The 20,290-nt window shown below is 39.5% G+C and overlaps 3 protein-coding genes across 5 annotated transcripts; 1 reads left to right on the top strand and 2 right to left on the bottom strand.

Moving 5' to 3' along the window:
- The first annotated feature begins 874 nt into the window (after positions 1–874).
- LOC126371889 (conserved oligomeric Golgi complex subunit 3) lies at positions 875–18,618 on the top strand. The gene is made up of 12 exons (XM_050017300.1): positions 875–1,095; positions 1,500–1,685; positions 2,611–2,737; positions 3,347–3,495; positions 4,198–4,457; positions 5,000–5,218; positions 5,718–5,857; positions 6,227–6,387; positions 7,349–7,554; positions 8,418–8,856; positions 17,100–17,270; positions 18,215–18,618. Exons 1-12 carry the CDS (start codon positions 946–948, stop codon positions 18,482–18,484), a joined length of 2,478 nt encoding a protein of 825 aa, XP_049873257.1. The 5' UTR covers positions 875–945; the 3' UTR covers positions 18,485–18,618.
- Positions 9,463–15,063, bottom strand: LOC126371796 (uncharacterized). 3 transcript variants are annotated; one of them, XM_050017166.1, is made up of 4 exons: positions 14,805–15,062; positions 14,650–14,708; positions 13,956–14,084; positions 9,463–13,302 (listed from the first exon to the last, which is right to left on the bottom strand). In XM_050017166.1, exon 4 carries the CDS (start codon positions 12,694–12,696, stop codon positions 9,784–9,786), a length of 2,913 nt encoding a protein of 970 aa, XP_049873123.1. In that variant the 5' UTR covers positions 12,697–13,302; positions 13,956–14,084; positions 14,650–14,708; positions 14,805–15,062; the 3' UTR covers positions 9,463–9,783. The 3 variants fall into 3 exon arrangements, with proteins under 3 accessions (XP_049873123.1, XP_049873114.1, XP_049873132.1); XM_050017157.1 differs by having other exon boundaries at positions 9,463–14,084; positions 14,805–15,063; XM_050017175.1 differs by lacking the exons at positions 14,650–14,708; positions 14,805–15,062 and having other exon boundaries at positions 9,463–11,532; positions 12,267–14,078.
- Positions 18,538–20,244, bottom strand: LOC126372179 (mitochondrial-processing peptidase subunit beta). The gene has a single exon (XM_050017837.1). The coding sequence runs from the start codon at positions 20,132–20,134 to the stop codon at positions 18,731–18,733; it is 1,404 nt and encodes a 467-aa protein (XP_049873794.1). The 5' UTR covers positions 20,135–20,244; the 3' UTR covers positions 18,538–18,730.
- Positions 20,245–20,290: the final 46 nt, after the last annotated feature.

Genomic DNA, 20,290 nt, shown 5'->3' with positions numbered 1-20,290 from the left:
AAGCATACTGACCTAGCAGCATTTTCTATGTACCTATCTAGGCATCTTATTATAACGTGACTTATTGTAGATTTGCCGCAAATACACTTGGCCAAACAAATGGAAAGCGCTGAGGGCTCTCATATGTAGATAGGTACCGTAGAAACAAGACATCGAAACAATAAAGCAAACTGCGAGATATATTACTGTATTTATCTTGAGGTTAATCTAAAAGACTACGAAATAGATTTTCAAATATACCATGTGAATGTATTGCTCAAACAATGCTCCAATTTTATTCGATCAAAACAAAACTATGCCATCTAGTGAGTAAATGTAAAACTGAAGCAGCGCCATCTGTATCGTACTTGTTACCTTTTTACAGCTTACAGCCTATTACGCGACAAGATGTTATCAATATATGCTAATAGATGGCGTGATTTATATAAGTTTAAATACAATTTCTGCTACTGGACGCTAGATGTCACTATTATAATATAATATTACAAAAAGGCGCTGTCTGTCTAAAATTTATACAGAAATACAGTTATTAATAGATTACCATTAACTATTCTCCAAATCTCGTAGGATGAAATAAATGATATACATTTGATTTGACCTTCCTAGACCTTTGAACTTGTATTTTTGCATACACAAAAATGTTCATGCCTTGAACATATTTATGTGAAAAGGCCCGTGTTGCTCTATGACTGAAATGGAGTCAACTGTATTTTAATTTTATTATTACAAAACAAAAACGTTCGTAAAGTTTATTCATTACAAAACAATTACAAAATAATGGATTTTTGTATCCCGTAGATGTAATCTAAAGAAGTAATAGGGATTGTCTATGTTACATGAAAACGTCACCGTGACGTTGACTTGACGTTTGACGTCAGCCAGGCAGCTTGCATTGCTCTGGCGACTGCAAGCGTAGCGCAGTAATAATTTATTACTTCTAAAAACATGGATAATATGACGTTGAAAGAGATTCAGAGCAAGTTGCTACAATGGGAGGCTTCAGAGAATCCTCTCGCACCTCTTACAGCGGACCAGAGAGAGGCTATCCTGGATTTGGAGTCGTTATTACTCGGTGGTTCGACGGATTATGAAGTTGTTAGTATTTATTTTTTAGTATTCATATCAGTTTTCCCAAAGAAAGTTTTTCATTATTTATCTAAATGGCTCAGGAAGTTCATGTTATTACTAAAATACAGCAGTCAAGAGAATAAGACAAATTATTTTCGTAGTGTTACCACTTGATATCATTTTGTAACATGAATGAGCAGAACTATTTTTATGGGCAGAAGTTTTAGTACTAATATTGTGTTTATTATGCCTTATCACAATTTTCTTTAACTATGGTAGGTAGGTAGGAATTGTGATCAATCACACAGAAGCCATAAATCAAAAATTGAATTGAACTATGTTACTTTTCACTAATGAGTTCCAAAAGACTACAGTTGGCAATCAATATCAGACTGACGGACATTGTAAAATTTTAATGGCATTAATTTCAGCCCAAACCACAAATGTCCGACGTAGATGCTGATAAAACAGTCCTATCAGTCGACACAACATATGATTTCCTGGATTGGTACGAGAACCTGTATGAGACCAGTCAGAAAGCTGACGATGCTCCGTATGAGGCTTATTACAAACAATTGGAGGACCGGAGAAATGAATGTGTATCGTTGACTAATCAGGTAAATGTAATGACATTCGTAGTCATAAGAATGGCATATAGACAACAGTAACCAGTGTGGTACCAACTGAAAACTCAATATATGAAAAGAATATTTATTAAAAATCTATGAAAATATAAACGTTGACAAATGCCTGTACATTCATTTTAGTATGAAAGCCATCAGTGGCTTGAAAATCTGGCAACAGACTTTGCCAAGATATCTATTTATTTATTTATAAAAGGAACTCCAACAGATATAATAAAATATTAAAATAAAAATTATGGGATCTCATTATATTATACTTCGGGATTGATCCCGAAAAATTAGACGAAATCTCGGAAGATCAGGATCCCGCTAAATTGGGATTGCATTCCCGTAACCTTTCACATGTTCCAAGTGTGGTAAATATAAATGGTTTACAGTACGTTAGCAGTTAACTAATCAAACACGGTTACGGGTGTTCTACTACGTTTACTATACGTATACAAACAGTTTTATATAATACCAGCTTTTCTCCACATAAAATACAAAAACGTGGTAAAATTATTCAAATAACAATGTTGTGATGTGTTCTAATAATAAAGATACGGTACATTGTAAAGAAAATTATTTAAAATTAAAGGTACTTATTATTAAAAAAATACAAAATTTTATTACTTTTATGTTCAAAATATTCCTTATAATATAACATAATTGTTTAGGTAACTAGAATATAATTATAGAAATAAAATCAAAATTGAAAATTAGGCTTAAATAATTTATCTATAATCTTTATTAACCCACAATGCAACAGTATAGTAGAGTGTGCTCTATACATCCTCTGGCTATACTAATAGTGTATTTTGTTCAATAGATAAATTATAAAAATAAAGATAGATAAAATAGGTACTTAATATTACAGGTACTTGATATTAACAATTGCCTACAAAATCCCATTCTCCAGATTACAGATACAATGTCGGATCTGAACAGACTGACTGAGGAGTACGAGCTGGTTTCCAACAAGACTAATGCCCTGCACAATATGAGTGAGCAGCTGCTAGCGGACCAAAATAAACTGTCAAGTATAGGTAAAGTTATACATTTCTTGCCTTGCCTGTATTGTGTAATAATATACAACAATATAAGCCTTTATTTCTGACGTTTTTACATAAATTATATATATTCCTTAAATAGTACACACTCATCATTTCTTTTCTTAAGGTGGTTCAATTTCTATACTAGATTATTTACTCAAATATAGGCACACGCCACTTAACATTTTCAAGGACAGAACGTCTACGGACGTTCCAATTCCAACATGTCATACTATCTATTATGAACCATCAATGACCCATGGTATTTGTCTGAAAAAGGGTTAATTTAACATTGAAACTTATTCTGTTGGCATTTATTTTTGTATATATTTGTGTGAAATTGCTTTTCAACAGAAAATACTGTATGTTACGGCCTTTGTAAGGTTGGTACTGTTTTCAGTATTTTTTAGTTTACTGCCAACTTCATTTTCAATTTTCTTATGTGTCAGTTTAGCAAAGGCCTCCCCAAGAGTGCACCACAGTTCCCGATCTAATGCCATTTTTCTCCTTTGTCTTCCCGTGTATTGTGTAACTGATGGACAAATGCCTCCCATATGAGCATTTACTATTCATATGACTCCAATATCTTCCATCACATTTCAGGCGAAGATATAAAACAGAGGCTACACTACTTCACACAAGTTGAACATTTGTCACAAAGGTTGAACAGTACAACCATGTCAGTGAACAGCGACGCGTTCTTCACTGTACTCGCGAAAATAGACAACTGTCTGGAGTACATGAGAAACAATGTAAGTATGGTTATAAATATCAAATAATTATATCAAAATATTATCTATTATATTATTATTATTATATAGAAATATTATTATCCGTGCTTCGGAGGGCACGTTAAGCCGTTCGTCCCGGCTATTAGCCGTAAAAACACCTCCACCAACCCGCATTGGAGCAGCTTGGTGGAGTATGCTCCATACCCCCTCCGGTTGATTGAGAGGAGGCCTGTGCCTAGCAGTGGGATGTATATAGGCTGTTTATGTATATCAAAATATTAATTAATATTGTAGCACAAATAAACAAAAACCAGATCAGTTTCTGTACTGAATGCTTTGGTCAAATTAGTCTGGAAGGAAAGAAAACCTCTTTTACACCTTTATTCTGAAACGGGGAACGCCTGTTTGAACCCCGGTACCCGTCTTCATAGTTGGCTAGACCATTAGAGATGGTCATTATGGATGGTGGAATGTGATGGGATGAGCAGTTTAGTTCTACTATTTTACACCATTTTAGGTTTACTATTTAAAAAGAAAAATGCGGGGACGCGGTGGCGATACGGCTCACCGCCTATCACGTTGCGTTGGTCTAACAGAAAGCTTCGTGAGGTTTGGGTACTTAGTTCATCTTGCGATGGATGTACCCCTTGACTACCCATAATTATGATATAGATACGTGCTTATGTATGTAGATACGACCTTCCAATCTAATTACATTTCCAGGGCAACTACAAAGAATCCCACACGTACCTGGTTAAATATCGGCATCTACAAAACCGCGCTATCTCGCTCATTCGCTCCTACGTCACGCATGTGCTGAACCACGCCACAGAGCAAGTACTAGCCCCCAAAGAGGAGGACCCGACTGATCAGGAGTCTATGGACACTGCCTACGCTGTGTACTTCGGAAAGTTCCAAGCTGCCGCCCCTAAACTGAGAATGGTTATCAAAGAGATTGAAGAACGAGCTGAGAAAAATACCGAGTATGTTACCGTCGTCTATTTTTTTTATTGACTAAGGAGATTCGCTTATAGTAACATGGATTTTCTTGCTTTTTAATTTTGTGCTTTGTCAGACTTATTATTACGTTTTCGTGGTTTTTCTTGGTCAAATGCATAAATAAGTTAAAAGAAAATGTTTTCTGACAGTTATCAGGTGTCAGTGATCTGTCCTTATTAAGTACCTAGTCCGAATTCAGTCAGAATTTATCCAATTGGGGCGTGTACTAGGTTCAAGATAAATTATAAAATTCTGATTACTAAATAAAGTTTTATCTAAAACTAACGAAAAACATTTTATTTTTTCTATTTAATTTATTTATGAATTTTAAACAAGAATAACGTAATAATAAGTCCGACATTATGCATTTTTCTATGAAGTCACACCGTGCTGTTTCATACAAATTACATAGTAATTTCATGTTTTGACGTTTAGTAAAAAGTAACTGATTTGACTAGTAGGAAACTAGCCTATTTCATGCTACAGGTAATTAATAGTTTATGAACGTAATCTTTCCTCCCTCCAGCTACGCGTCGTTGCTCTCGGACATCCAGCGGGAGTACGCGTCTCGCCGCGCCCGCGTGGCCGGCGCCCCCGTGGCGGCGGCGCTGGCGGCGGCCGGCGGCCGGCACCCGCGGGACCACTGCACGCTGCTGCGGACCGCCTGCTCCTTGTTGGCGCATGCGTGCAGTGACGAGTGCGCGCTCTACTCGCACTTCTTTGCGCAGACTTCTGCGGCTTTAGAGTCAGTATCTATTCTAGTGTTTCTCAAATTGGGTTCCGTGGCATAGTCACCTGGGTTCCAGATTTGGGTATCCCTGATTCTATTCTACATCCTTTCATTGTGGATATACCGGCAGAAACTGTAACAGCGTTTTGTTGGTAGGTATATTTTTTTATATGTGGGAAATGATTTTTCCACTCCTCTCGACTTTGCGCGATCTCCGGCCAATCCTTCCGATAAGCGTTGAGGTCATCACACCATCATTTACGCGGTCTTCCTCGACTTCTAAAATCAAGCGGCGTTTGCCCAGCAGTGGGATCGTATAGGCTGAATAAGATAAGATAAGATGTGGGAAATGATACATTTTAAGAAAATAAACAATTACATTTTGGTCGAAACGCTAATAAATGAAGGCCTACAAAAACAAAACACGTATTTGTAAATACAAATAAAGTAGCAATAAAATATTTATATAAGAAACCAGAAACACAAAATCGACATCAATTCTTCCATTTTCCAGAGAATATCTGCAGTCTCTATGCAATGGGCTGTATGAGACACTGCGCCCACACATCATCCACATCAACCACCTGGAGACCCTCGCGGAGCTGTGCGTCATACTACGAGTCGAGGTCATTGAAGAACAAGTCAATAATGATCGTAAGTATTGTTATTCAATGCCACCTGTTAAGTCTAATTGTGAATCTAAAACATTCAGACACCACCTCAAATATACAAAAAAAGCCATTCGACAAAAGAGCCATTTTGAGCTCCTATTTAACTGAAGAATCGTCAGTCTCCATGGCTTAGTGGTTAGAGCGTTGGGCTCACGATCTGAATGTCCAGGTTCTATTCCAAAAGGAGACGTTGCCGAAATCAGTTTATGACCCTGTCCTTTGTTTGGCAAGGACATGGCAGGCTGAATAATGTGATTGTCAGAAAAAGTAAGATGATTCCGTGCTTCGGAAGGCACGTTAAGTTGTTGCTACGAAGAAGAAATATATTGAATTTAGTTCCCCGTGCCCGCAGCGGCGACCCTGGCGGCGCTGGGCGTGTCTGCGCGGGCGCTGCTGCAGGACGCGCAGGAGCGGCTGGTGTTCCGCGCACACGTGCACCTGCGGGCAGACGTGCTGCTGTACCGGCCCGCGCCCGGGGACCTGGCCTACCCGCACAAGCTGGAGATGATGGAGGTGGGAGGGTTGTACATTGAAGCTTCTTATAATCCTTTCTTTTCCTCTCATCCTTTTTCTTTTCTCTAATCCTTTTTTTTAACAGCCTCCGTGGTCTAGTGGTTAGAGCGTTAGGCTCACGATCTGGAGGTCCGGGTTCGATTCCCGATGGGGACAATGTCGAAATCACTTTGTGAAACTGTCCTTTGTTTGCTAAGGACTTTTCAGGCTTGAATCACCTGATTGTCCGAAAGAGTAAGATGATTCCGTGCTTCGGAGGGCACGTTAAGCTGTTGGTCCCGGCTATTAGCCGTAAAAACACCTTCACCAACCCGCAGTGGAGCAGCGTGGTGGAGTATGCTCTATACCCCCTCCGGTTGATTGAGGGGAGGACCTGTGCCCAGCAGTGGGACGTTATATAGGTTGTTTATGTATAATCCTTTCATCCCCTGTTGGGATGTAGGTCTCGAACAACAAATATGCTCTGCATCTTGCTCGCATATCCTCAGTCAATCGAGCGTCACCAAGTCTCTTGGACCGCCCTTTGCAAATTGAAGCTATTCAAATGAAAAAGAATATGGCTACTTGACATTTTTGTTGCCATTGCGCACTTACTTTTATATGGCCTTATAGTCGTAACGCCGACAGTTCTTTTAAAATCCGAACTCCATTGTTTTACTATGGTGTCTGGAAACCTCGGCTTTACGAGGTTAATGTAGAATAGCAAAAGCAAGACATAAAATCACTTAAAATTTCCATAGAGCAATTACAAAAAAGCAGATGTTCATTAGAATGATCATAACGAGCTCGCTCCATCTTAGGCCTCGTCAATGCATTCGGGCAAGTCTGAGGCCAAGAGCAAACCCATCAAAAGTAAAGAAAAGCTCGCTCTAAACTAATATTGATGTGGTGACAGTGTCCTTTCTATATGTAGAGTATTATTGTCTGTTCCATGCTTTAATTAAGTGAACCTTCTCCACAGCAAATCGCACTATCGATACAAGAGCAAGCAATGAAACGCAGTGACTCCCGCAACTCCATGGTATCAGACGTGTCAGCTACCAGCCAAGAAGTAGCCAATATCAACGTGGAGGCCCAACGCCGACCGCAAGCCTCCCCCGCCGACCTGCACGGCATGTGGTACCCGGGCGTCAGGAGAACGCTCGCAGCCTTATCCCGGCTCTATAGGTGAGTTACATTTATTGTTTATGTAGAGACACAGCGCCGACCGCAAGCCTCCCCCGCCGACCTGTACGACATGTGGTACCAGGAAAACGCTCGCGGCCTTTTTCTGGCTCTATTGGTGTAACTATTGTTTATGTAGAGAAAAAAGGCCGAGCGCCGACCGAAGGCCTCCCCCGCCGACCGAAAACTGGTTGTTACTCCACCAACCTGCACAGATACAACGTAGTAGAATATTGTTAGTGACACCGTACCGAATACTGAGAGGGATGCTTCAGCTCTTAGTTTTGAATGAATATTTAGTGGAATTTTCCATCGCAAAAGTATGTAACTAATTGAAACTAATTTAAAAAAGCGCAAAAGATATATTCGCTCAGTAATCGGTACGGTGTCACTAACGCCCTGTATATGGCCTGTTTGAAAGACGAAACAATTTTTAACTTGGTAACTTATTATTCGAATAATTTGCATCTCTTCTCATCTATCGTGTGGGTTGTGAGGTGGAGTACCAACCTCATCAACCCTGGTGTCAGGGTTACTACTGAGCTGCCAAAGGCCCCTGACATGGCTCATGTAACGACTACTTACTTCCATCAGTAAGCAGTAACCGGGACCAACGGCTTAACGTGCCTTCCGAAGCACGGATCATCTTACTTTCGGACAATCAGATGATCAGCCTGTAACTAGGGACCACAGAGTATTTTTTGTGATATGTCCCCACCGGGAATCGAGCCCAGGACCACCGGATCGTAAGCCCATCGCTCAACCACTGGACCACGGAGGTCGTTCTAATTTGCATGATTATAATTTGCATCAAAATGACTTTATAAACTCATTTCGTTTAAACAAATATCCATTATTGGTTACAGGTGCTTAGAAAAGAAAGTGTTCCAAGGCCTTGCACAGGAAGCGATCTCGCTCTGCGTGCAAAGCATAGACAACGCTGCCAAGCAGATATCGGCCACCAAAACAACCATCGACGGCGAACTGTTCCAAATAAAACATTTACTCATTTTAAGAGAGCAAATAGCCCCTTTCCAAGTAGACTTTGTCATCAAAGAAACGACCCTGGATTTCAGTAACATGAAAAATGCAGCGTACGGGCTTATTCAGAAACCAAAGCAGATATTTTCCTTAAACAGTAATAATGCGTTACTAGAGTTTCTATTAGAAGGTACGCCAATGGTCAGAGAACATCTATTGGATTCGAGAAAGGAGGTCGATCGGCAGCTGAAGACTTGCTGTGAGGTTTTTATCAAGGATGCCACAGAGATACTCGCTGGGCCCGTCATTGCGTTTTTGGAAAAGGTATAATATATCTATTTTTTTTATGATGTAAGAAATAGTAGTACTCTACATTTCGGATAGGTGGCGCCGGCGTCGGCTTAATGAAGATATTTTTTTTTCCTATTCAATGTCCCACTGCTGGGCAAAGGCCTCCCCCTTCTCTTTCCAACCCTCCCTGTCCCGGGCATCGTTCCGCCAGGTGTGCCGGAAGGCGTCCACCTCGTCCCTCCACCGTCGTCGTTGTCTACCTCGACGTCGACGACCCTGTGGGGCCCAATCAGTTGTATGTAATGAAGATATAGATCGAAAATTTCACATGGACGGAATGAGGACCTGGTGGTGAATCACAGGTCCCTGACATGGCTCATATAATGACTAATGAGGTTGCCTGGAAGAGATTGCTGCTTAGCAATAAGGCCGCCTATTGTACTCATTTTATTTCTCTTTTGTTTTGTATTTTGTTTTTTCCTGTTTGTGCACTAAAGTATTTGTTATGTTATGTTATATACTTACTTAAGTATATAGTAGCCGGGACTGGCAGTTTAAAGTAGCTATTCGAAGCATGGATCATAATAAACTATTTCTATTTGTGCGTCGCTGGTGTTAAATATAAGTAAAAACACATGCTTGAATATTTAGAAATGGACTGTATTTAAATAAAATGTACAAAAATGGAAAATGCAACACCCATCGCCATGATGGTTAAAGGGTAGAAGAAAGAATGGAATTCGGTGTTGCCATAATAAAATAAATTTTAGTGTGTACTACACATATTCCGCAACACGGCAAAAAGAACAAAGATTAAAAAGTACAAACGTTTAAACTAAGTAAAAAGATGAACAAAATTGTTTTTTTTTTTTTAATTATGATGAAAAATAAGCAACTAGTTTTTGATATAAACTTGAAAATAAATTATTTGTTCTTTTTGTTTTAAACTTAAAATTATTCTTACTCATTATCTATAGGTAAGATACATACTTTGTGAATACTAGTTTTCACTATAGAACCTTTACAAGTTTTAATGGAAAGTGCTCTCACTTTGCCATCAGCCCCGGGAAAAACATCTACTACTCTAGCCATGGGCCACAACAGTGGGGCTACATTGTCCTCTTTAACTATGACTAAAGAGCCAACCTTAATATTATTACAAACATTTCTCCATTTAGGCCTACTTTGTAATTGAATGATATATTGTTTGTGCCACTGTTTCCAAAAGTTATGCACCATATGGGTGCATAATCTCCAAAACTTTAAACGATTAATGGGAACAGTCGTACAATCACCCTCAGGGTAAGAAGTTAATGGAGCACCTGTTAAAAAATGACCAGGTGTTAAATATGACATCTCATTGGAGTCAGTTGCTGGCAAGGCTGTCAAAGGACGAGAGTTTAATATGCCTTCGATTTGTATAATGACCGTGTTTAATTCTTCATATGTGAGAACAGTATTGCCCACAACTCTCTTCAAATGATGCTTAACACTTTTAATGCCAGCTTCCCACAAACCACCGAAAACTGGTGAATAACTTGGGATAAATTTAAAATTAATGCCTGAATCAGCTGTGAAATATTCAACAGCATTTCTGTGATTTGTGTCAGACTGCAACTTATACAAATTATACAATTGGTTCTGTGCTCCCTTAAAGGTACTAGCGTTATCACAATATATAATAGAAGGTTTATTCCTTCGAGAAATAAATCTCTTAAGAGCATTTAGAAAACAATCTGTAGTTAAATCAGTACATAATTCTACATGAATAGCTTTTGTTATGAAACAAACAAAAATAAGTATGTATGCCTTTTGTATAACTGGCTTTCTAACACGTAACATTTTTACATTAAATGGGCCCCCATAGTCAATACCTACTTTTTCAAAAACTCTACAAGGGTTGACCCTGTCAGATGGAAGTGAACCCATAAGTTGTTCAGCATTCTTAGCCTTTAACTTAAAACAAATTAAACATTTATGCAAGACATGCTTAACTTCTCTTATACCATTTACAATGTGGTAAATTTGACTTAAATTAGTCAAAACAAGCTTGGGTCCAGCATGCAATAATATTCCATGTTCCTTTTTAATTAAATAATGAACTATTTTAGAACCTTTAGGCAATATAATGGGATGCTTTTTTGAATATGGAATATCAGCATAATGGAGCCTACCTCCTACACGGAGTATATCCATGTTATCAAGAAAGGGATTTAACGCTTTAAGATTGGACTTCAATAAAGGTTGTTTAGATTTTAAAACATTAATTTCTTGACTGAAAAACTTTCTTTGTTCATTTCTAAGAATGATTTTTAAAGCAAAGTCCAACTCTTTAGGCATTAAATTACCATATATCCTATCCTCTTTCTTACTTTTACAATTTTTAACAAATCTAAAGATATATGCAACAATTCTTTTCATTTTATCAATGTTTGAACAATTATTAAACAATGGTAAGTCCTCAGTTATTGAAATTACATGTGAAGTTTTTAATTCTGGAATTTCTTTAGGTAACTTCACATTTTCACACACAGGATTAAAATCCAGCTGGCTTAAAAATGTGGGACCATGCCACCAAAGATCATGACTTTGTAATAAATGCGGTTCTACGCCTCTAGACAGGCAGTCAGCTGGGTTTTGTGAAGTATTTACATAATACCAAGAGAAATTCCCTGTCAACTCAATAATACATTTGATTCTATTAGCCACATATACACTGAGTTTTATAGGATTGGTTTTTAACCATGCCAGAACAATTTGTGAGTCAACATATAGGTAGACATTAACATCAAATCGCGGACTTATTATATCATACACTTTTTTAGTTAATTTAGCAAGTAACAATGCACTATTTAATTCCAATCTAGGTGTGCTCAACTCTTTTATAGGATTCACCCGAGATTTAGAGCATAATAAATTCACTGTAACCTCATCATTGACACCAACAGATCTCATATAAAGTGAACAGCCATAGGCTTTATTAGAAGCGTCGGCAAACCCAATGATGTCAATTGACTTGGCTTCACAAGTGTTTAAATTTCTTTTAACTACAATATCATTCATTTTAGTTAAATGGTCAGCAAAAGTTTTGAATTCCTGATTGAGCTGGTCAGGCAAAGGAGAATCCCAATTACATTTAGACAGCCATGTTTGCTGCATTAGAAGTTTTGCTTTAACAACAATAGGTCCAACCAGTCCCAATGGGTCAAATATTTTGCTCACAAATGATAATACATCACGTTTGGTGTATTTATCTAATAAATTTTGTTCAGGAGAACTTATTACAAGTGTGTCATCATCTAATTTACATTTTATACCTAAATTCCTGACAACACTGTTATCTTTTTCTGAAAAATGAACATCACCTTTATGTTGAGCAGTTAATGGAATGTCCTGTAACAATGAATTATCATTTGCACACCATTTATGCAGTGAAAAGCCACCTTTTTTTAACAATTGAATAAGTTCGTCCCTTGTTTTTATAAGTTGACCTAAGTCATTATCAGATAAGCAAATGTCATCAACATAAGTTTTATGCAATAGTGCATCGGAAGCCAGGCAAAACTGATCCCTATACCGGTTAGCTAACTCAACCAAACAACGCGTGGCTAAATATGAGGAGCTTTTTAGACCATAGGTGACAGTCTGAAGTTGCAGACACTGTATAGCACTGTCTGAAGCCGGCCTCCACAATATGTTTTGCAATTGGCGGTGTGATGGTGTCACGTTTATACATCTGAACATTTTTTGAATGTCACAATTTAAAATATACTTGTAAAGTCTAAACAATATAAGAATGCTAAATAGATCATTCTGCACAACAGGCCCATTTAATAAGACATCATTAAGTGAAATTTTAGACAAACTTTGCATTGAACCATCAAATACTACTCTTAATTTTGTAGTTAAACTGTTTTCATTGAAAACTGGATGATGAGGCAAAAAGAACACTGCCTGATCCTCCAAATTATATTCAGACACATCTATATATTTGGCATGGCCTAAATCTACATATTCATCAATAAATGCTTTATAGTTTTGAAATAAAGTGTCATCCTTTTTAAATCTTAATTCCAAGTTATGAAATCGTTTCAATGCACATGAAAGAGAATTACCCAAATGCAATTTATTAATATCCTGTTTGAGAGGTAAAGCCACCTCAAACTTGTCATCATGTAAAACAACAGACTCTTTAAATATTTGTTCAGTTAACTGTTGTTCAGTTTCCCCTTCAGTATAAACTTCAGGTACTTTTTCTGTTTGCCAGAACTGTGAAACAATTTTGTCTAAGTGACAATGAGGTTGAATAAATTCGTTACTTGTGCCAGAGAGGTTAGATTGCGTTGTGCAAAAGTTAGAAGCCAAGCATGAAGATGTAGGTGCGTAGGCAGGAACCCTCCCGGCGACCACAAAGCCGAAGCGTGTGTTTTGCAGGAATAGCTCCCCAGGCACAACCGGAATCTGGTCACGAAGTAGAACCTGAAAAAATATGTCGCAACCTAGGAGAATGCTAATCTTGTCACAAGTATCAAAGTCATTATCTGCCAGCCTAACATAGGATGGAAAATGATATTTATGTTTTTGTACCAAAAACTGTGGCATGTCAGATGTAATATTTTTTACTACATGGCAAGTCAATGACATTTTAAAATCGTTTGTAGTAGAATTGATGTCTAATGTGGTCTGTTGTGTTGAAATATTTGAACCATCACACACACCTGTAACCTTAACATTAGTAGGCTGTAACTTACAACCTATTTGATCAGCAAGATCAGAAGAAACAAATGAGACTTGGCTCCCTGAGTCAAGTAAAGCACGTGCGTAAATTGGCAGCCCGTCCTTATTGTATAATTTAACCCTAACTGTGGGCAATAAGACATTATCATTTTTATTAGCTAATAAGCTGACTTTCTGCTCACTGCTTTGAGGAACGTCCTCATGCAACAAAGTGTTGTGCGTACCCTTGCATTTAGCACAATTAAAAGTGAAAAAACATTTTTTATTTAGGTGCTCATTAAGACATATTTTACATAATTTATGTTTGCAAACAAACTCATTACGGTTAGTGGGCTCAACAAGCTTGAAACTTGGACATTGATGCAGTTTATGACTGTGTGAGTTGCAATACTTACAGTTAATGGGCTTTATGATATCATTATTATTTTTATTAGCATTATTTTTTGAAGCTACTAGGCTGTTGCGGCGCACAGAAGATGCTGGCGCGCTTTCTCCGAGGGTCTCGAGAGCTGCTGCCCGGTTATCTAAAAAGGTCAAAAAATCCTTCAGGTTAGGCAAATTACTGTCACTTTGCTTTTCTAAATGAAATGCTCGCAGTGTATATTGGTCAATTTTCCTTTGTAAAATGGAAATTATTATCAAATCCCATGATTCCACAGGTACATCTAAATTTTTAAGAGCGCCTATATGTTGTCTCGTAGTTGAGACCAAGGTTCGCAGAGCAGGAGCAGAAGTCTTACTTTGTACAGGCAGGTCCAAAATGGCAACAATATGATTATTAACCACCTGCTTTTTATTATCAAACCGTTGCTTTAACAACTGCAAGGCAACAGCATAATTTTCACTTGTAAGTGTCAAGTGTTGTATAATATTGTGGGCTTCGCCACAAAGCAAGCTCCTCAAATAATAAAACTTGTCGCACGGCGACAGAGAGGGGTCCTGATCTATAACATCTTTGAATAGATTATAAAAACTGTGAAATTCACTTAATTCACCATAAAATTTTGGGAGTTCAATCGGTGGAAGACGTCTGGCTGGAGGCCTATCCTCTTTTTTGTAGCTTTCTAGACATCTAGAAAAGATACTTACGGTGTCATAATATCGGCCTTCAACCTCGAACACGTTTTCCGTTTTCTCATCATTTGAATCTAGAATGGAAATTCGTAGGTTATAGTCAATATACTGATCGAAACATTTGGTTAGCCTATTGAGCTTTTCCTGAATTATATAGGAATCAATTTTACCTGGCGCCGATTGTAATTCCCGTGCGTAATTATACATGCGAGTTATGGAACTCTTTACATGGCCTCGGGAGGCCACCAGGCCTTTTAAATCGCTTCCTTGCTCCATTATTGAAACCACCCAAATACGTCAGTAACAAATTGCAATAGAACTATTAAATTTAAACAGTTGAAACAGTATTTTTAACAATATGAACTCCAAAATTCTTAAATACGTTAACACGCAATAAAACAATAGAATAACAATAATAAAACAAAATGGCTAACAAAGCCGAAATGCTTCCGGAAACTCGGTTGCGCGGGGGCAAATTAACGAAAGACACAACACACACGTCACTAAATCTTGCAGCTCGTTCTTTCTCGCAGCGTCTTGATGTCGTCGTCTCGCTCCTTCACTCGAACGTTCCGTTTAACGCAAACAATTGAATGTCAATGTTTTTTATTTTTATTTTAAAGTCATATAAAATGTAAGTTTTAAAAAACCGGTAAATCGGAAAAGGTACGTTACGTATAGCGAAACGTGTTTAAAAACAAATGTTTATTGTATTTTTGCACTATGGTTGCGCGATTGTTGCCAACCAAATAAAACAAATGCAAAGTTCAACACAGATTGTAAAAATAATAGGTAAAATTAAAATGGCGTTGCAGATTTATAGAATCATGCAGTCCGATGAAATAAAAATGTTCCACTTTTTGTCAATAGCACAAAATGCGAATTAAATTTGTTTTGTCAATGGCACAAAACGCGAAATTTAAAGTTTGTTTTGTCAATAGCACAAAACGTGAAATTTAAAGTTTGTTTTGTCAATAGCACAAAACGTAAAAAGTCTGATGATTTATAGAATCATGCAGTATAAAAATTATCCACCTTTTATCAATAGCACAAAAGGGGAAAATACGTTCACTGAACACTTTAAATTAGCACATACGAACTTTAACCGTAGTACTTTATGGAGATGCCAGGAGAATAGCTCACTGGCGGCTTGTTTAGCCAGTAATCAGGCGCATCGGGAGAATGGCTCACCGATGGATGGCGACAAACCTGTAGAGCATCGGGAGTATAGCTCACCGATGTAGGCGATACTTAGGTCTCCTGCGCATGCAGCGAAGTCGCCCGCCGCAGGGATCTCGAAGAAGCCGGAGGTGTCGAGTCAATAGCACTCATGATACACTTTGAGTATCACACCGCGGAAATCTTCTCGCGCACTGAATTTAATTAACTAATGCAAAATAACTAAAAAGGTTCGAAGGACCAAAAGCATGTGCGTCGCTGGTGTTAAATATAAGTAAAAACACATGCTTGAATATTTAGAAATGGACTGTATTTAAATAAAATGTACAAAAATGGAAAATGCAACACCCATCGCCATGATGGTTAAAGGGTAGAAGAAAGAATGGAATTCGGTGTTGCCATAATAAAATAAATTTTAGTGTGTACTACACACTATTCTATCTTACTTAAGGACAACCGGGTGAGCTTGCGATGTACTAACCAAACTAGGGATCACAGTGTTTTTCTGTGTTATATTTCCACTGGGAAACGAACCCGGGACCTCTGGATCGTGAACCCAAGGGATCCACTCTACTACGGAGACCGTTAGAAGCTACTATTACCTTGAAAATCATCTATACTAGTAATAGTCCTAGTCGGTCATTTAGACCAATGCTATCGTTACACAGCAGTACTATTCATAGTATTGTTTCTGACTATTGCAAGGGATATCTATCTATACAATAGCATAGAATAAGGAATAATACTCGGAGGAGCTCGGTGGCGCAGCGGTTAACGCGCTCGGTCTGCGATTGTTGAAGTTAAGCAACTTTCGCAAAGGCCGGTCATAGGATGGGTGACCACAAAAAAAAGTTTTCATCTCGAGCTCCTCCGTGCTTCGGAATGCACGTTAAGCCGTTGGTCCCGGCTGCATTAGCAGTCGTTAATAACCACCAATCCGCACTGGGCCCGCGTGATGGTTTAAGGCCCGATCTCCCTATCCATCCATAGGGAAGGCTCGTGCCCCAGCAGTGGGGACGTTAATGGGCTGATGATGATGAAGGAATAATACTACGTATAGAACGGCAACTCTCCGCTCCCCACCAGCGTCTGAGCTAGGTTTACCTCACCCCCCCCCCCCCCCCCCTCAGACATCACACGCACGGGACCTTTTATTTTTTCGCATAATGTTGTTTGTCCTATACTAGTTTATAGATAGCTCTTGCAACAGTCAGAAGCTACCATCGATAAGCAACACTATTGGAAGCTAATAATAAGAAATTTCCTTAAATATTGCCACTTTTCAGGCCCAAGCAGTCACGCCAGCTGTTGAGCGAAAGGCTACGGCAGAGGAACTAGCAGTCGTCGTGAAGGAGGCCCAGAGACGGATCAAAACGCACCTCGCGCCGCTGCAGCGCTCCATGCAACTCTATCTCGCCAATAAGGAGACTGAGTTTATACTCTTTAGGCCTATAAGGGTTGGTTGTTCTTTTTTTACTGTTGTGTATTTACTTTTGACTATTTGAACTAATGCCGTGGTGTAGTGCGCAGGACACTGTTGGACAGATAGCGTCGTACCTAGCCCCTCTACATTCTCCCTATCTAGAGTGAATAGGTAACTAAGTAATAGGTTAGTTTCCTACTAGTCAAATCAGTTCCTTTTTACCAAACGTCAAAACACAAAATTACTATGGAATTTGTATGAAAAAGTAGACCTTCAAGTAGTGGCAAAAAGGTGTAGAGCTCATTTATTTTAGTTTATCTGTGACAAAAATAATTTCGATCACCAAATGGCATGGCTACACTTACGCCATCTATTGTCGCCGAGCTAGGGTCTCAATATCCTTAATGCTTAGAGCTTGTCCAGAAAGGGCGAATTCGCAGCGATTCTCTCGCGCGACCGTTCCGTCCACAAGGTACGTGCCAACGCGCGAGCATTTGGGGAGGAATTTAGTCAGTACTAAGAGCTTGTCCACAAAGGGCGAATTCGCTGCGAAACGATCCGCGCGAAATGATTCGCGCGTTAGTGAGATACGCGCGGCTAGTGAGATACGCGCGAGTTTATAGACGCGCGTTGGCACGTACCTTGTGGACGCAACGGTGCACGCGAGAGAATCGCGGCGAATTCGCCCTTTCTGGACAAGCTCTTAGTACAGGTGAAAACAATTTCACCTGGCGTGACCACAAGGTCAAGCCACACACCGGACACTTCATACAATAATCTCGCCATAATCTTATTCTTACCGTGTGCCAAGGAGGCAGAATGAGATTATTTGGTGCAGAGTTACCTATACGTAGTTCTATTATTCTTTATTGTATGGTATTGACTAAAAACCATGTTCTATACCAAATACTTGTATCTAGTATATTTTATTTCCTCAAAGTTTTCGTTACGATGTCACTAACACTGTATTTGTTTCAGAATAATGTCGTCGGATATTTCGTACAAATGGAGCAATTGCTGACGAATTCTGGTTATTCATATGAGGACACTCTTATTGTGGCGTGTCCTACGCCCGAACAGGTGTCAGTTTTCATATCCTCTGCCAGTCTTATCAGCCACAGTGAACCAGTGTTGCCATATGGGACAAAAAGGAAAACTAGCACCGTCCGTAAACCCAGTGTTTCCAGCGTTCAAGAGAAAAAAGAAGAAAGTCCTAGTGATTCTACCAACAACAGCACTGTTGTCTAGCATTCATGTACCATCATTTAGGTTATGTATTGATATAAAAATAATACACAGTATCACTCATTAGGAGGCAAATAAGTTTATTTACACATTGTATTTACTTATACTCCTATAATAAATAAATACATTCCACCAAAGACAGAGTGTTTTATTTTAATAAAACGACAGACATTTGGGCGTGAGAGTTTAATGCGTTTTCGATCTTACTGATTTAAATAACAATACTAAAATAAACTATTACAAATTCATTTACGCTCTGAGCCAGTACATGCTGGCACGGATTCTGCTGTAGTCTGGCAGGTTTTCAGTGGGCCCAACGGCAGCAACGGCAGGGCAGCGGTCATAGATGTACTTGTAGCATACATCACGGACATTTGCAGCTGTAACAGCTTCAATACGGGCATCAAGCTCATGAAGAGGAATGCGGCGGTTGTAGCACAGCATCTGACGGCCGATGTCTTCACAAACTGGGGTGGTGCCGTCAAGCTGGAGGAGCATGTTGGTCTTCAGCAGGTTCTTTGCTCTCTCAACCTCAGCCTCAGTGACAGATGTGCAGAGCTTCATCCATTCCTTCTGGATATTGTAGAGCATGTCTTCCAACTGCAAGGGCTCAGCCACGAAGTAGATGCCCCACAAGCCAGTGTCTTTGTAGCAGGTGTTGAAAGACTGGAAGCTGTGGCAAAGACCTTCAATGGATGAGGCACGGGCCAGGTAGGAGGCATTGTTGGCACCACCACCCTGAGAGCGGTCCCAAGCTCCAATAAGAGTATTGGCGACCATTAGGGGAATGTTGTCTGCATCTGTCCAGCCAACACCTTCAACTGCAATGGCTACATGCGCCAAAGGCATTGAGTCATCTCGTACCCTGATTTCGGAGCCAGTGTAACGGCAAGGAGCTAACTCAGGAATTTCAATAGGAGCATTCTTCAATCCACTGAAGCTCTTCTTGGCCAGCTCTACAAGTTTCTCATGGTCAACACCACCAGCCCCAGAGAGGACGATGCGGGGAGGCAGGTAGTGATTCTTAATGTACTGCTGCAGATCAGCTTTGGAGATTTTCTTGATGTTCTTGGTGGGTCCCAGGATAGTCTGACCCAAAGGAGTTCCTTGGAAAGCTGTAGCATGAAGATGATCGAAAACAACTTCTTGGAGGTTACTCTCGACGTCTTGCATCTCGCGGAGGATAACACCTCTTTCTCGTTCGATTTCGGGTTCGGCGAGCGAAGAGTTTTGGATGATGTCTGCAAGGATTTCTACGGCGACGGGGACGTCGTTAGCGAGGCATTTAGCGTAGAACACGGTCTGTTCCCGCGACGTGTACGCGTTCAAGTGAGCTCCCATGTTTTCTACGAGTAGTTCGAGGTCTGTTTGCGACCTTTTACTGGTGCCTTTGAAAGCCATGTGTTCAAGGAAATGGGCAACACCATTGTTCTTAGAGTTTTCGTATCTGGAACCAGCATCAATCCACAAACCAACGGTAGCTGTGGCGGCGCCAGAATCTTCCGAAGCGACACGAAGTCCATTATCAAGTACTGTGAGCCTTGTCGGGGGCACGTTTACTAGTGCCTCTTTGTAGCCGACGGCCGTCGCAAGCTGACGTACCTGGTTAGGCTGTTTAGGGAGCAACCTCAACACAGTCGCTACTTTCAGCATTTTGCTTGTATTCCTTGCAGACTATGATGTAAAATTCTAGTTCGCTGATTTACGTAATAAATGGGCAATAATCTAGTAGCCTGCCTAAACGTCAAACGCCGAAAATTAAAGTGTGACCATTACCATTTAAACGTAAACCACCATTTTTTATAAAAT

The sequence above is a fragment of the Pectinophora gossypiella genome, chromosome 2, assembly GCF_024362695.1.
Source record: "Pectinophora gossypiella chromosome 2, ilPecGoss1.1, whole genome shotgun sequence".
In the NCBI taxonomy this organism is placed as follows: Eukaryota; Metazoa; Arthropoda; class Insecta; order Lepidoptera; family Gelechiidae; genus Pectinophora; species Pectinophora gossypiella.
The sequence above is the reverse complement of the archived record's forward strand: the minus strand, read 5'-3'. Positions and strand labels throughout refer to the sequence as shown.

Excerpts from the sequence above, each read along its gene's own strand:
- LOC126371796 (XM_050017157.1), bottom strand. The coding sequence starts at position 13,467 with ATGTCATTGACTTGCCATGTAGTAAAAAATATTACATCTGACATGCCA.
- LOC126372179 (XM_050017837.1), bottom strand. The coding sequence starts at position 20,134 with ATGCTGAAAGTAGCGACTGTGTTGAGGTTGCTCCCTAAACAGCCTAAC.
- LOC126371889 (XM_050017300.1), top strand. The coding sequence starts at position 946 with ATGGATAATATGACGTTGAAAGAGATTCAGAGCAAGTTGCTACAATGG. Across the intron at positions 5,858-6,226 it reads AGAACAAGTCAATAATGATC|CGGCGACCCTGGCGGCGCTG; the intron begins GTAAGTATTGTT and ends CCGTGCCCGCAG. Across the intron at positions 17,271-18,214 it reads TACTCTTTAGGCCTATAAGG|AATAATGTCGTCGGATATTT; the intron begins GTTGGTTGTTCT and ends TATTTGTTTCAG.